This window comes from Notolepis coatsorum (assembly GCF_963971535.1).
Source record: "Notolepis coatsorum genome assembly, chromosome: 11".
Taxonomy (NCBI): domain Eukaryota; kingdom Metazoa; phylum Chordata; class Actinopteri; order Aulopiformes; family Paralepididae; genus Notolepis; species Notolepis coatsorum.
This window is the reverse complement of record NC_140175.1, coordinates 111,902,143-111,919,239: the sequence shown is the minus strand read 5'-3', so window position 1 is coordinate 111,919,239 and position 17,097 is coordinate 111,902,143. Positions and strand designations below refer to the sequence as shown.

General features: G+C 45.5%; 1 protein-coding gene across 1 annotated transcript in view; it reads left to right on the top strand.

Annotated features, from left to right (window-relative positions):
• The first annotated feature begins 922 nt into the window (after positions 1-922).
• The window catches only part of pcyox1 (prenylcysteine oxidase 1), a 60,305-nt gene continuing 44,130 nt past the window's right edge, over positions 923-17,097 (top strand). The window contains exons 1-2 of the mRNA XM_084324632.1: positions 923-1,099; positions 7,988-8,122. Coding sequence (XP_084180758.1) covers positions 8,011-8,122 — 112 coding nt within the window. The 5' untranslated portion in view covers positions 923-1,099; positions 7,988-8,010. The remainder of the gene's footprint in view (positions 1,100-7,987; positions 8,123-17,097) is intronic.

Here is a 17,097-nt window from a genome sequence, read left to right as displayed (position 1 = left end):
TTCATGTTGTTCATGTAAACTGCTTAATGTTCTGTTATTGACAGTGATGTCAATAATCCATGATGTCGATATTCCAATGTACAGTCCCCCCCACCCCACCCACCCAACCTCCTCCAATGTACAGTCCCCCCCACCCCACCCACCCAACCTCCTCCAATGTACAGTCCCCCCCACCCCACCCACCCAACCTCCTCCAATGTACAGTGCCCCCCACCCCGCCCACCCAACCTCCTCCAATGTACAGTGCCCCCCACCCCACCCACCCAACCTCCTCCAATGTACAGTGCCCCCCACCCCGCCCACCCAACCTCCTCCAATGTACAGTTTATTCGTCAAATGTATATACACTCTTTTTTAAACTCTTCTTGTATCACAAACAGTACTGTATTTGTAAATCTGGTATGTCATAAATGTATAGATGTAGCAGTACTGTCTATCTGTATATCTGTATGTCATATATGTTATTATGATGAATTGAAAATGGGGGACCCTGATGTAAACAAGATGAAAGTCTTTCTCTGGTCTGCATCCCCTTAAGACAATTGTGTGTATTGAGCTGTACTGTATTGTACCCATTCTGCAATCTGTTAATAAAATGTTCAATCAATCAATCAATCAATATTGTTATATGGAGCGGAGCGCCCTCATGTGGTTTGTTTTGGTGAAGCGCCTATGCGCACTTCCTTTGGGAATTTGGGTGATGAATAATACATTAATTAATTAATAAGAACAACTTCTTGTCTTACAATAGCAATACGGCTACATGCATGACCTTTTGTGACCGTTGTTAAAATGAGTGGGGGATAAAGACGGGGACAGGGACTCTTATTGTGAAGCCTGACAGCTCCACGTGACCGGAAGTGTTTGATTGTGTGGTTGGTTTTCTGAGCGACTCGACTTCATTACAAACTCGGAGAAACTGGACCATCATCATCATCATCATCATCATCACACTCGTAGGTTTCCACCACAAACTAAAGTAACCAGGTTGACCTGCACGTTTTAGACCAACAGACCAACTTTCAACACATCAACCAGCAGAGAGTTTTAACCTGTTAAACATTCAGCCTTCATTCTCAACCTGCTGGATCTGGAAACGGTGAGTTAAACAAACAAAGTGACACACTACAGACACAGACACAGAGCCAACATGACCTCACACTACAGTATATACTACAACACACACATGGTACAATGACAACATGACTCACATACAGTAGACAGGACAACAGACACACATGCTACAGTATATACTACAACACACACACATGGTACAATGACAACATGACCTCACATGCTACAGTATATACTACAACACACACATGGTACAATGACAACATGACCTCACATGCTACAGTATATACTACAACACACACATGGTACAATGACAACATGACCTCACATGCTACAGTATATACTACAACACACACATGGTACAATGACAACATGACCTCACATGCTACAGTATATACTACAACACACACATGGTACAATGACAACATGACCTCACATGCTACAGTATATACTACAACACACACATGGTACAATGACAACATGACCTCACATGCTACAGTATATACTACAACACACACATGGTACAATGACAACATGACCTCACATACAGAACACAGTACAACACAGACACAGACACACATGATACAATGACAACATGACTCACATACAGTACACTTGGACAGCATCGCAAACGTATAGCCTACATATCACTCTCTAATGTATTTATTATTATGTACATTAAACACAGTAGAGTATCACTCTCCATGTATTTAGTATTATGTACATTAAAGTTCTGAGTTTGTCACACCACAGAAAAATGTGTACGGAGTATGGCGTGGTTAGCATTAGCTTAAATGTTTAGCTATAAACTACCAAATCTATCAAATGGACCCTACTTGGTTAGAAAGCTAATTGACTAACTACTAGCAAACTAGGTTCGACCACCCAAATCTCTCTTCTTATTTAACTATACCCTCTGGAGTATGGCACACATTGTTTTAGAAAATCTCATTTCATTTGAACATTTCATTCACATCAAACGTGTCTCTTCTCATGTTTTCAGTAACTATTTTCTAACATGTAATGTGTTTGGAAACACATCTCTGAATTACACAATAGACGGTAGACTATCACTCTGATTATCCATTTATTTAGTAGTTTAATATGTAGCATTGTAGCCTACATCAGACAATAGATAGTAGATACTATTGTCTCACTCTCTGTACAGGACCAGTAATACTACTATTGTCTCACTCTCAGTACAGGCCCAGTAATACTACTATTGTCTCACTCTCTGTACAGGACCAGTAATACTACTATTGTCTCACTCTCTGTACAGGCCCAGTAATACTACTATTGTCTCACTCTCTGTACAGGCCCAGTAATACTACTATTGTCTCACTCTCTGTACAGGCCCAGTAATACTACTATTGTCTCACTCTCTGTACAGGACCAGTAATACTACTATTGTCTCACTCTCTGTACAGGCCCAGTAATACTACTATTGTCTCACTCTCTGTACAGGCCCAGTAATACTACTATTGTCTCACTCTGTGTACAGGCCCAGTAATACTACTATTGTCTCACTCTCTGTACAGGACCAGTAATACTACTATTGTCTCACTCTCTGTACAGGCCCAGTAATACTACTATTGTCTCACTCTCTGTACAGGACCAGTAATACTACTATTGTCTCACTCTCTGTACAGGACCAGTAATACTACTATTGTCTCACTCTCTGTACAGGCCCAGTAATACTACTATTGTCTCACTCTCTGTACAGGCCCAGTAATACTACTATTGTCTCACTCTCTCTGTACAGGCCCAGTAATACTACTATTGTCTCACTCTCTGTACAGGACCAGTAATACTACTATTGTCTCACTCTCTGTACAGGACCAGTAATACTACTATTGTCTCACTCTCTGTACAGGACCAGTAATACTACTATTGTCTCACTCTCTGTACAGGCCCAGTAATACTACTATTGTCTCACTCTCTCTGTACAGGACCAGTAATACTACTATTGTCTCACTCTCTGTACAGGCCCAGTAATACTACTATTGTCTCACTCTCTGTACAGGCCCAGTAATACTACTATTGTCTCACTCTCTGTACAGGACCAGTAATACTACTATTGTCTCACTCTCTGTACAGGACCAGTAATACTACTATTGTCTCACTCTCAGTACAGGCCCAGTAATACTACTATTGTCTCACTCTCTGTACAGGCCCAGTAATACTACTATTGTCTCACTCTCTGTACAGGCCCAGTAATACTACTATTGTCTCACTCTCTGTACAGGACGAGTAATACTACTATTGTCTCACTCTCTGTACAGGCCCAGTAATACTACTATTGTCTCACTCTCTGTACAGGCCCAGTAATACTACTATTGTCTCACTCTCTGTACAGGACCAGTAATACTACTATTGTCTCACTCTCTCTGTACAGGACCAGTAATACTACTATTGTCTCACTCTCCGTACAGGCCCAGTAATACTACTATTGTCTCACTCTCTGTACAGGACCAGTAATACTACTATTGTCGCACTCTCTGTACAGGCCCAGTAATACTACTATTGTCTCACTCTCTGTACAGGACCAGTAATACTACTATTGTCTCACTCTCTGTACAGGCCCAGTAATACTACTATTGTCTCACTCTCTGTACAGGACCAGTAATACTACTATTGTCTCACTCTCTGTACAGGACCAGTAATACTACTATTGTCTCACTCTGTACAGGCCCAGTAATACTACTATTGTCTCACTCTCTGTACAGGCCCAGTAATACTACTATTGTCTCACTCTCTGTACAGGACCAGTAATACTACTATTGTCTCACTCTGTGTACAGGACCAGTAATACTACTATTGTCTCACTCTCTGTACAGGACCAGTAATACTACTATTGTCTCACTCTCTGTACAGGCCCAGTAATACTACTATTGTCTCACTCTCTCTGTACAGGCCCAGTAATACTACTATTGTCTCACCCTCTCTGTACAGGCCCAGTAATACTACTATTGTCTCACTCTCTCTGTACAGGCCCAGTAATACTACTATTGTCTCACTCTCTCTGTACAGGCCCAGTAATACTACTATTGTCTCACTCTCTGTACAGGCCCAGTAATACTACTATTGTCTCACTCTCTGTACAGGACCAGTAATACTACTATTGTCTCACTCTCTGTACAGGCCCAGTAATACTACTATTGTCTCACTCTGTGTACAGGACCAGTAATACTACTATTGTCTCACTCTCTGTACAGGCCCAGTAATACTACTATTGTCTCACTCTCTGTACAGGCCCAGTAATACTACTATTGTCTCACTCTCTGTACAGGACCAGTAATACTACTATTGTCTCACTCTGTGTACAGGACCAGTAATACTACTATTGTCTCACTCTCTGTACAGGCCCAGTAATACTACTATTGTCTCACTCTGTGTACAGGACCAGTAATACTACTATTGTCTCACTCTCTGTACAGGACCAGTAATACTACTATTGTCTCTCTCTCTGTACAGGACCAGTAATACTACTATTGTCTCACTCTCTGTACAGGCCCAGTAATACTACTATTGTCTCACTCTCTGTACAGGCCCAGTAATACTACTATTGTCTCACTCTCTCTGTACAGGACCAGTAATACTACTATTGTCTCACTCTCTGTACAGGACCAGTAATACTACTATTGTCTCACTCTCTCTGTACAGGACCAGTAATACTACTATTGTCTCACTCTCTGTACAGGCCCAGTAATACTACTATTGTCTCACTCTCTGTACAGGACCAGTAATACTACTATTGTCTCACTCTCTGTACAGGACCAGTAATACTACTATTGTCTCACTCTCTGTACAGGCCCAGTAATACTACTATTGTCTCACTCTCTGTACAGGACCAGTAATACTACTATTGTCTCACTCTCTGTACAGGACCAGTAATACTACTATTGTCTCACTCTCTGTACAGGCCCAGTAATACTACTATTGTCTCACTCTCTGTACAGGACCAGTAATACTACTATTGTCTCACTCTCTGTACAGGACCAGTAATACTACTATTGTCTCACTCTCTGTACAGGACCAGTAATACTACTATTGTCTCACTCTCTGTACAGGACCAGTAATACTACTATTGTCTCACTCTCTGTACAGGACCAGTAATACTACTATTGTCTCACTCTCTGTACAGGACCAGTAATACTACTATTGTCTCACTCTGTGTACAGGACCAGTAATACTACTATTGTCTCACTCTCTGTACAGGACCAGTAATACTACTATTGTCTCACTCTCTGTACAGGACCAGTAATACTACTATTGTCTCACTCTCTGTACAGGACCAGTAATACTACTATTGTCTCACTCTCTGTACAGGACCAGTAATACTACTATTGTCTCACTCTCTGTACAGGACCAGTAATACTACTATTGTCTCACTCTCTGTACAGGACCAGTAATACTACTATTGTCTCACTCTCTGTACAGGACCAGTAATACTACTATTGTCTCACTCTCTGTACAGGCCCAGTAATACTACTATTGTCTCACTCTCTGTACAGGACCAGTAATACTACTATTGTCTCACTCTCTGTACAGGACCAGTAATACTACTATTGTCTCACTCTCTGTACAGGCCCAGTAATACTACTATTGTCTCACTCTCTGTACAGGCCCAGTAATACTACTATTGTCTCACTCTCTGTACAGGCCCAGTAATACTACTATTGTCTCACTCTCTGTACAGGCCCAGTAATACTATTATTGTCTCACTCTCTGTGTACAGGACCAGTAATACTACTATTGTCTCACTCTCTCTGTACAGGACCAGTAATACTACTATTGTCTCACTCTCTGTACAGGACCAGTAATACTACTATTGTCTCACTCTCTGTACAGGACCAGTAATACTACTATTGTCTCACTCTCTGTACAGGACCAGTAATACTACTATTGTCTCACTCTCTGTACAGGACCAGTAATACTACTATTGTCTCACTCTCTGTACAGGGCCCAGTAATACTACTATTGTCTCACTCTCTGTACAGGACCAGTAATACTACTATTGTCTCACTCTCTGTACAGGACCAGTAATACTACTATTGTCTCACTCTCTGTACAGGACCAGTAATACTACTATTGTCTCACTCTCTGTACAGGCCCAGTAATACTATTATTGTCTCACTCTCTGTGTACAGGACCAGTAATACTACTATTGTCTCACTCTCTCTGTACAGGACCAGTAATACTACTATTGTCTCACTCTCTGTACAGGCCCAGTAATACTACTATTGTCTCACTCTCTGTACAGGACCAGTAATACTACTATTGTCTCACTCTGTGTACAGGACCAGTAATACTACTATTGTCTCACTCTCTGTACAGGCCCAGTAATACTACTATTGTCTCACTCTGTGTACAGGCCCAGTAATACTACTATTGTCTCACTCTCTGTACAGGCCCAGTAATACTACTATTGTCTCACTCTGTACAGGCCCAGTAATACTACTATTGTCTCACTCTCTGTACAGGACCAGTAATACTACTATTGTCTCACTCTCTGTACAGGACCAGTAATACTACTATTGTCTCACTCTCTGTGTACAGGACCAGTAATACTACTATTGTCTCACTCTCTGTACAGGACCAGTAATACTACTATTGTCTCACTCTCTGTGTACAGGACCAGTAATACTACTATTGTCTCACTCTCTGTACAGGACCAGTAATACTACTATTGTCTCACTCTCTGTACAGGACCAGTAATACTACTATTGTCTCACTCTCTGTACAGGCCCAGTAATACTACTATTGTCTCACTCTCTCTGTACAGGACCAGTAATACTACTATTGTCTCACTCTCTGTACAGGACCAGTAATACTACTATTGTCTCACTCTCTCTGTACAGGCCCAGTAATACTACGATTGTCTCACTCTCTGTACAGGACCAGTAATACTACTATTGTCTCACTCTCTGTACAGGACCAGTAATACTACTATTGTCTCACTCTCTGTACAGGCCCAGTAATACTACTATTGTCTCACTCTCTGTACAGGCCCAGTAATACTACTATTGTCTCACTCTCTGTACAGGACCAGTAATACTACTATTGTCTCACTCTCTCTGTACAGGACCAGTAATACTACTATTGTCTCACTCTCTGTACAGGACCAGTAATACTACTATTGTCTCACTCTCTGTACAGGCCCAGTAATACTACTATTGTCTCACTCTCTGTACAGGACCAGTAATACTACTATTGTCTCACTCTCTGTACAGGCCCAGTAATACTACTATTGTCTCACTCTCTGTACAGGCCCAGTAATACTACTATTGTCTCACTCTGTGTACAGGCCCAGTAATACTACTATTGTCTCACTCTCTGTACAGGCCCAGTAATACTACTATTGTCTCACTCTGTGTACAGGACCAGTAATACTACTATTGTCTCACTCTCTGTACAGGACCAGTAATACTACTATTGTCTCACTCTCTGTACAGGCCCAGTAATACTACTATTGTCTCACTCTCTGTACAGGCCCAGTAATACTACTATTGTCTCTAGCTAGTAAACGACCTTTGACCTGTATTCACAGAGACACACCCAGACGTTAGTAATGATCTCTCTGTAGGCGTAGAACAATTCAGTCCAATAATAGTTTAAATAACTGTATAGGTTAAAGTGATGTCACATCTTACCTGTGCAATGGTATAGGTTAACATGATGATATCACACCACTTTTACATGTTTTTATGTGTCTATTTTATGTGATGTGTTGTGTTGTGATGTAAAAAATACCTACCCACAACCCCACTTTGGGTCGCGACCCGTAGTTTGAGAACCGCTGCTATAGATGAATTAAATGGATAAACATACATTAATTTAGATAGATGAAGGATTTCAGATCAACGCTAACGTCTTCTCTCATGTTTCTCTCTCTGTGATTGGTCCTGTCTAGATGTGTCTCCCGGCTGCTGCGTGATGATTGGTTCCAGAATGTCCTTTCAGACCCTGCTGGTCTTGGCTCTGTGCCAGACCGGTAGGAGGGGCTTAGCTTCAACTCCACCCCTCCGAGACCCCCCCCGCAGGATTGGTAAGAGAGACCGCTAGAGAGACCGTTGGAGAGAGAGACCGCTAGAGAGAGAGACCGTTGGAGAGAGAGACCATTAGAGAGAGAGACTGTTAGAGAGAGAGACCGCTAGAGAGACCGCTAGAGAGAGAGACTGCTAGAGAGAGAGCGTTAGAGAGAGAGACTGCTAGAGAGAGAGAGACCGCTAGAGAGAGAGACCGTTAGAGAGAGAGACTGTTAGAGAGACAGACCGTTAGAGAGAGAGACCGCTAGAGAGAGAGACCGTTAGAGAGACAGACTGTTAGAGAGAGAGACTGCTAGAGAGAGAGACCGTTAGAGAGAGAGACCGTTAGAGAGACAGACCGTTAGAGAGAGAGACCGTTAGAGAGAGAGACCGCTAGAGAGAGAGACCGTTAGAGAGACAGACTGTTAGAGAGAGAGACTGCTAGAGAGAGAGACCGTTAGAGAGAGAGACCGTTAGAGAGAGAGACCGTTAGAGATACCGCTAGAGAGAGAGACCGCTAGAGAGAGAGACTGTTAGAGAGAGAGACTGTTAGAGAGACTGCTAGAGAGAGAGACCGTTAGAGAGAGAGACCGCTAGAGAGAGAGACCGTTAGAGAGAGAGACCGTTAGAGAGAGAGACCGTTAGAGAGACCGCTAGAGAGAGAGACTGCTAGAGAGAGAGACTGCTAGAGAGAGAGACTGTTAGAGAGAGAGACTGTTAGAGAGACTGCTAGAGAGAGAGACCGTTAGAGAGAGAGACTGCTAGAGAGAGAGACCGTTAGAGAGAGAGACTGTTAGAGAGACTGCTAGAGAGAGAGACCGTTAGAGAGAGAGACTGCTAGAGAGAGAGACCGTTAGAGAGAGAGACCGTTAGAGAGAGAGACCGTTAGAGAGACCGCTAGAGAGAGAGACCGTTAGAGAGAGAGACCGTTAGAGAGAGAGACTGTTAGAGAGAGAGACTGTTAGAGAGAGAGACTGCTAGAGAGAGAGACTGTTAGAGAGAGAGACTGTTAGAGAGAGAGACTGTTAGAGAGAGAGACTGCTGGAGAGAGAGAGACTGCTAGAGAGAGAGACTGTTAGAGAGAGAGACTGCTAGAGAGAGAGACTGTTAGAGAGAGAGACTGTTAGAGAGAGAGACTGTTAGAGAGAGAGACTGCTGGAGAGAGAGAGACTGCTAGAGAGAGAGACTGCTAGAGAGAGAGACTGTTAGAGAGAGAGACTGTTAGAGAGAGAGACTGTTAGAGAGAGAGACTGCTGGAAAGAGAGAGACTGCTAGAGAGACCGCTAGAGAGAGAGACCGTTAGAGAGAGAGAGACCGCTAGAGAGAGAGACCGCTAGAGAGAGACTGTTAGAGATACCGTTAGAGAGAGAGACCGTTAGAGAGAGAGAGACCGTTAGAGAGAGAGACCGTTAGAGAGAGAGAGACCGCTAGAGAGAGAGACCGTTAGAGAGAGAGAGACCGTTAGAGAGAGAGACCGCTAGAGAGAGAGACCGTTAGAGAGAGAGACTGTTAGAGAGAGAGACCGTTAGAGAGAGAGACCGTTAGAGAGAGAGACCGTTAGAGAGAGAGACCGCTAGAGAGAGAGAGACCGCTAGAGAGAGAGACCGTTAGAGAGAGAGACCGTTAGAGAGAGAGAGACCGCTAGAGAGAGAGACCGTTAGAGAGAGAGAGACCGCTAGAGAGAGAGACCGTTAGAGAGAGAGAGACCGCTAGAGAGAGAGACCGTTAGAGAGAGAGACTGTTAGAGAGAGAGACCGTTAGAGAGAGAGACTGTTAGAGAGAGAGACCGTTAGAGAGAGAGACCGTTAGAGAGAGAGACCGCTAGAGAGAGAGACTGTTAGAGAGAGAGACCGTTAGAGAGAGAGAGACCGTTAGAGAGAGAGAGACCGCTAGAGAGAGAGACCGTTAGAGAGAGAGACCGCTAGAGAGAGAGACCGCTAGAGAGAGAGACCGCTAGAGAGAGAGACCGTTAGAGAGAGAGACCGCTAGAGAGAGAGAGACCGTTAGAGAGAGAGACCGTTAGAGAGAGAGACCGTTAGAGAGAGAGAGACCGTTAGAGAGAGAGACCGTTAGAGAGAGAGACCGCTAGAGAGAGAGACCGTTAGAGAGAGAGAGACCGTTAGAGAGAGAGAGACCGCTAGAGAGAGAGACCGTTAGAGAGAGACCGCTAGAGAGAGAGACCGTTAGAGAGAGAGACCGCTAGAGAGAGAGAGACCGCTAGAGAGAGAGACCGCTAGAGAGAGAGACCGTTAGAGAGAGAGAGACCGTTAGAGAGAGAGACCGCTGGAGAGAGAGACCGTTAGAGAGAGAGACCGTTAGAGAGAGAGACCGTTAGAGAGAGAGACCGCTAGAGAGAGAGACCGCTAGAGAGAGAGACCGTTAGAGAGAGAGACCGTTAGAGAGAGAGACCGCTAGAGAGAGAGAGACCGTTAGAGAGAGAGACCGTTAGAGAGAGAGAGACCGTTAGAGAGAGAGACCGTTAGAGAGAGAGACTGTTAGAGAGAGAGACCGTTAGAGAGAGAGACCGTTAGAGAGAGAGACTGTTAGAGAGAGAGACCGTTAGAGAGAGAGACTGTTAGAGAGAGAGACCGTTAGAGAGAGACCGCTAGAGAGAGAGACCGTTAGAGAGAGAGAGACTGTTAGAGAGAGAGACCGTTAGAGAGAGAGACCGTTAGAGAGAGAGACCGTTAGAGAGAGAGACTGCTAGAGAGAGAGACCGTTAGAGAGAGAGACCGTTAGAGAGAGAGACCGCTAGAGAGAGAGACCGTTAGAGAGAGAGACCGTTAGAGAGAGAGACCGTTAGAGAGAGAGAGACTGCTAGAGAGAGAGACCGTTAGAGAGAGAGACCGCTAGAGAGAGAGACCGTTAGAGAGAGAGACCGTTAGAGAGAGAGACCGTTAGAGAGAGAGACTGCTAGAGAGAGAGACCGTTAGAGAGAGAGACCGCTGGAGAGAGAGACCGTTAGAGAGAGAGACCGCTAGAGAGAGAGACCGCTAGAGAGAGAGACTGCTAGAGAGAGAGAGACCGTTAGAGAGAGAGACCGTTAGAGAGAGAGACCGCTAGAGAGAGAGACCGTTAGAGAGAGAGACCGTTAGAGAGAGAGACCGCTAGAGAGAGAGACCGTTAGAGAGAGAGACCGTTAGAGAGAGAGACCGTTAGAGAGAGAGACCGCTAGAGAGAGAGACTGTTAGAGAGAGAGACCGTTAGAGAGAGAGACCGTTAGAGAGAGAGACCGTTAGAGAGAGAGACTGTTAGAGAGAGAGACCGTTAGAGAGAGAGACCGTTAGAGAGAGAGACCGTTAGAGAGAGAGACCGTTAGAGAGAGAGACCGCTAGAGAGAGAGACTGTTAGAGAGAGAGACCGTTAGAGAGAGAGAGCGTTAGAGAGAGAGACTGTTAGAGAGAGAGACCGCTAGAGAGAGAGAGACTGTTAGAGAGAGAGACCGCTAGAGAGAGAGACCGTTAGAGAGAGAGACCGCTAGAGAGAGAGACCGTTAGAGAGAGAGACCGTTCTAGAGAGAGAGACTGCTAGAGAGAGAGACCGTTAGAGAGAGAGACTGTTAGAGAGAGAGACCGTTAGAGAGAGAGACCGCTAGAGAGAGAGACCGTTAGAGAGAGAGACCGTTCTAGAGAGAGAGACTGCTAGAGAGAGAGAGACCGTTAGAGAGAGAGACTGCTAGAGAGAGAGACCGTTAGAGAGAGAGACTGCTAGAGAGAGAGAGACCGTTAGAGAGAGAGACTGTTAGAGAGAGAGACTGCTAGAGAGAGAGACTGCTAGAGAGAGAGACCGTTAGAGAGAGAGACCGTTCTAGAGAGAGAGACTGCTAGAGAGAGAGACCGTTAGAGAGAGAGACTGTTAGAGAGAGAGACCGTTAGAGAGAGAGACCGCTAGAGAGAGAGACCGTTAGAGAGAGAGACCGTTAGAGAGAGAGACCGTTAGAGAGAGAGACCGCTAGAGAGAGAGACCGTTAGAGAGAGAGACTGTTAGAGAGAGAGACCGTTAGAGAGAGAGACCGCTAGAGAGAGAGACCGTTAGAGAGAGAGACTGCTAGAGAGAGAGACCGTTAGAGAGAGAGACCGCTAGAGAGAGAGACCGTTAGAGAGAGAGACTGTTAGAGAGAGAGACCGTTAGAGAGAGAGACCGCTAGAGAGAGAGACCGTTAGAGAGAGAGACCGCTGGAGAGAGAGACCGTTAGAGAGAGAGACCGTTAGAGAGAGAGACTGCTAGAGAGAGAGACTGTTAGAGAGAGAGACTGTTAGAGAGAGAGACCGTTAGAGAGAGAGACCGTTAGAGAGAGAGACTGCTAGAGAGAGAGAGACCGTTAGAGAGAGAGACCGCTAGAGAGAGAGACTGTTAGAGAGAGAGAGCGTTAGAGAGAGAGAGACCGTTAGAGAGAGAGACTGTTAGAGAGAGAGACCGTTAGAGAGACTGTTAGAGAGAGAGACCGTTAGAGAGAGAGACCGTTAGAGAGAGAGACCGTTAGAGAGAGAGACTGTTAGAGAGAGAGACCGTTAAAGAGAGAGAGACTGTTAGAGAGAGAGACCGTTAGAGAGAGAGAGACTGTTAGAGAGAGAGACCGTTAGAGAGAGAGACCGTTAGAGAGAGACCGCTAGAGAGAGAGACCGCTAGAGAGAGAGACCGTTAGAGAGAGAGACCGTTAGAGAGAGAGACTGTTAGAGAGAGAGACCGCTGGAGAGAGAGACCGTTAGAGAGAGAGAGACCGTTAGAGAGAGAGACCGCTAGAGAGAGAGACCGCTAGAGAGAGAGACCGCTAGAGAGAGAGACCGTTAGAGAGAGAGAGCGCTGGAGAGAGAGACCGTTAGAGAGAGAGAGACCGTTAGAGAGAGAGACCGCTAGAGAGAGAGACCGCTGGAGAGAGAGACCGTTAGAGAGAGAGAGACCGCTAGAGAGAGAGACCGTTAGAGAGAGAGACCGCTAGAGAGAGAGACCGCTAGAGAGAGAGACCGCTAGAGAGAGAGACCGTTAGAGAGAGAGACTGTTAGAGAGAGAGACCGTTAGAGAGAGACCGTTAGAGAGAGAGACCGTTAGAGAGAGAGACCGTTAGAGAGAGAGAGACCGTTAGAGAGAGAGACTGCTAGAGAGAGAGACCGTTAGAGAGAGAGACCGCTAGAGAGAGAGACCGTTGGAGAGAGAGACCGTTAGAGAGAGAGAGAGACCGTTAGAGAGAGAGACTGCTAGAGAGAGAGACCGTTAGAGAGAGAGACCGTTAGAGAGAGAGACCGTTAGAGAGAGAGAGACCGCTAGAGAGAGAGACCGTTAGAGAGAGAGACCGTTAGAGAGAGAGACCGTTAGAGAGAGAGACTGTTAGAGAGAGAGACTGTTAGAGAGAGAGACCGTTAGAGAGAGAGACCGTTAGAGAGAGAGACCGTTAGAGAGAGACTGTTAGAGAGAGAGACCGTTAGAGAGAGAGACCGTTAGAGAGAGAGACTGTTAGAGAGAGAGACCGCTAGAGAGAGAGACCGTTAGAGAGAGAGAGACTGTTAGAGAGAGAGACTGTTAGAGAGAGAGACCGTTAGAGAGAGAGACTGTTAGAGAGAGAGACTGTTAGAGAGAGAGACCGCTAGAGAGAGAGACCGTTAGAGAGAGAGACCGTTAGAGAGAGAGACCGTTAGAGAGAGAGACTGTTAGAGAGAGAGACCGTTAGAGAGAGAGAGACCGTTAGAGAGAGAGACCGTTAGAGAGAGAGACCGCTAGAGAGAGAGACTGTTAGAGAGAGAGACTGTTAGAGAGAGAGACCGTTAGAGAGAGAGACTGTTAGAGAGAGAGACCGTTAGAGAGAGAGACCGTTAGAGAGAGAGACCGTTAGAGAGAGAGACTGTTAGAGAGAGAGACCGTTAGAGAGAGAGACCGTTAGAGAGAGAGAGACCGTTAGAGAGAGAGAGACCGTTAGAGAGAGAGAGACCGTTAGAGAGAGAGACCGTTAGAGAGAGACCGTTAGAGAGAGAGACTGTTAGAGAGAGAGACCGTTAGAGAGAGAGACCGTTAGAGAGAGAGAGAGACCGTTAGAGAGAGAGACCATTAGAGAGAGAGACCGCTAGAGAGAGAGACCGTTAGAGAGAGAGACCGTTAGAGAGAGAGACCGTTAGAGAGAGAGACCGTTAGAGAGAGAGACCGTTAGAGAGAGAGAGACCGTTAGAGAGAGAGACCGTTAGAGAGAGAGACCGTTAGAGAGAGAGACCGTTAGAGAGAGAGACCGTTAGAGAGAGAGACTGTTAGAGAGAGAGACCGCTAGAGAGAGAGACTGTTAGAGAGAGAGACCGCTAGAGAGAGACCGTTAGAGAGAGAGACCGTTAGAGAGAGAGACCGCTAGAGAGAGAGACTGTTAGAGAGAGAGACCGCTAGAGAGAGAGACTGTTAGAGAGAGAGACCGCTAGAGAGAGAGACTGTTAGAGAGAGAGACCGCTAGAGAGAGAGACTGTTAGAGAGAGAGACTGTTAGAGAGAGAGACCGTTAGAGAGAGAGACTGTTAGAGAGAGAGACCGTTAGAGAGAGAGACTGTTAGAGAGAGAGACCGTTAGAGAGAGAGACCGCTAGAGAGAGAGACTGTTAGAGAGAGAGACCGCTAGAGAGAGAGACTGTTAGAGAGAGAGACCGCTAGAGAGAGAGACTGTTAGAGAGAGAGACCGCTAGAGAGAGAGACTGTTAGAGAGAGAGACCGTTAGAGAGAGAGACCGCTAGAGAGAGAGACTGTTAGAGAGAGAGACCGTTAGAGAGAGAGACCGCTAGAGAGAGAGACTGTTAGAGAGAGAGACTGTTAGAGAGAGAGACCGTTAGAGAGAGAGACCGTTAGAGAGAGAGACCGTTAGAGAGAGAGACCGCTAGAGAGAGAGACCGTTAGAGAGAGAGACTGTTAGAGAGAGAGACCGTTAGAGAGAGAGACCGTTAGAGAGAGAGACCGCTAGAGAGAGAGACTGTTAGAGAGAGAGACTGTTAGAGAGAGAGACCGTTAGAGATAGAGACCGTTAGAGAGAGAGACTGTTAGAGAGAGAGACTGCTGGAGAGAGAGAGACCGTTAGAGAGAGAGACTGTTAGAGAGAGAGACCGTTAGAGAGAGAGACCGTTAGAGAGAGAGACCGTTAGAGAGAGAGACCGCTAGAGAGAGAGACCGTTAGAGAGAGAGACCGTTAGAGAGAGAGACCGCTAGAGAGAGAGCGTTAGAGAGAGATACCGCTAGAGAGAGAGACCGTTAGAGAGAGAGACTGTTAGAGAGAGAGACCGTTAGAGAGAGAGAGACCGTTAGAGAGAGAGACTGTTAGAGAGAGAGACCGCTAGAGAGAGAGACTGTTAGAGAGAGAGACCGCTAGAGAGAGAGACCGTTAGAGAGAGAGACCGTTAGAGAGAGAGACCGTTAGAGAGAGAGACCGTTAGAGAGAGAGACCGTTAGAGAGAGAGACTGTTAGAGAGAGAGACCGTTAGAGAGAGAGACCGTTAGAGAGAGAGACCGTTAGAGAGAGAGACTGTTAGAGAGAGAGACTGTTAGAGAGAGAGACCGTTAGAGAGAGAGACCGTTAGAGAGAGACCGTTAGAGAGAGAGACTGTTAGAGAGAGAGACCGTTAGAGAGAGAGACTGTTAGAGAGAGAGACCGTTAGAGAGAGAGACCGTTAGAGAGAGAGACCGTTAGAGAGAGAGACCGCTAGAGAGAGAGACTGCTAGAGAGAGAGACTGCTAGAGAGAGAGACCGTTAGAGAGAGAGACCGCTAGAGAGAGAGACTGCTAGAGAGAGAGAGACCGTTAGAGAGAGAGACCGTTAGAGAGAGAGACCGTTAGAGAGAGAGACCGTTAGAGAGAGAGAGACCGTTAGAGAGAGAGACCGCTAGATAGAGAGACTGTTAGAGAGAGAGACTGTTAGAGAGAGAGACCGTTAGAGAGAGAGACTGCTAGAGAGAGAGACCGTTAGAGAGAGAGACCGCTAGAGAGAGAGACTGTTAGAGAGAGAGAGACCGTTAGAGAGAGAGACCGCTAGAGAGAGAGACCGTTAGAGAGAGAGACCGTTAGAGAGAGAGACCGCTGGAGAGAGAGACCGCTTGAGAGAGAGACTGTTAGAGAGAGAGACTGTTAGAGAGAGAGAGACTGTTAGAGAGAGAGAGACCGTTAGAGAGAGAGAGACCGCTAGAGAGACCGCTAGAGAGAGAGACCGTTCTAGAGAGAGAGACTGCTAGAGAGAGAGACCGTTAGAGAGAGAGACCGTTAGAGAGACCGTTAGAGAGAGAGACCGTTCTAGAGAGAGAGACTGCTAGAGAGACCACTAGAGAGAGAGACCGCTAGAGAGACCGTTAGAGAGAGAGACCGTTCTAGAGAGAGAGACTGCTAGAGAGACCACTAGAGAGAGAGACCGTTAGAGAGACCACTAGAGAGAGAGCGTTAGAGAGACCACTAGAGAGAGAGCGTTAGAGAGACCGATATCTGACATCCCTGCCTGGTTGCGACGTCCCTGCCTGTCCCTTTGAGGTCTTCCCCAATAACCAATATTGACATTTATGCTTTAGTTTAGGGAATGAAACAACACCCTGTTCCTCAGGTACATCTTTTAAACATACTTTTAAATATATTTTAAACATACTTTAAATATCTATTAAACATACTCCGCTGCAAAACATCCATGTACTCTCCATATAGTAGAAAATAATTGCTTGATGTTTGTCAAAATATAGCCAAGGCAGTCGCCAAGCTGTTGCCAAGGTAGGCGGGGCTTATGATTGATCAGTTATTAGTAGTGCTGTCAGGCGATTACATTTTTTTATCTAATTAATTACAGGATTTGTAATTAATTAATCGCATAACCATTTTAGGCCTGATATTCTATATTCTATAATCATATTTCAAATGGCATGTGTCCGGATGGCAGAATTCAGTACTGTATCTACAAAACCTTCTGTTTAATCATCTTCCATTTATTCATAGATAGATTAGATTTTTCAGGTCTGGTACATTTTAGCATGGTGTTATTCACAGTCAAAGATTAAAAAAAAAGTT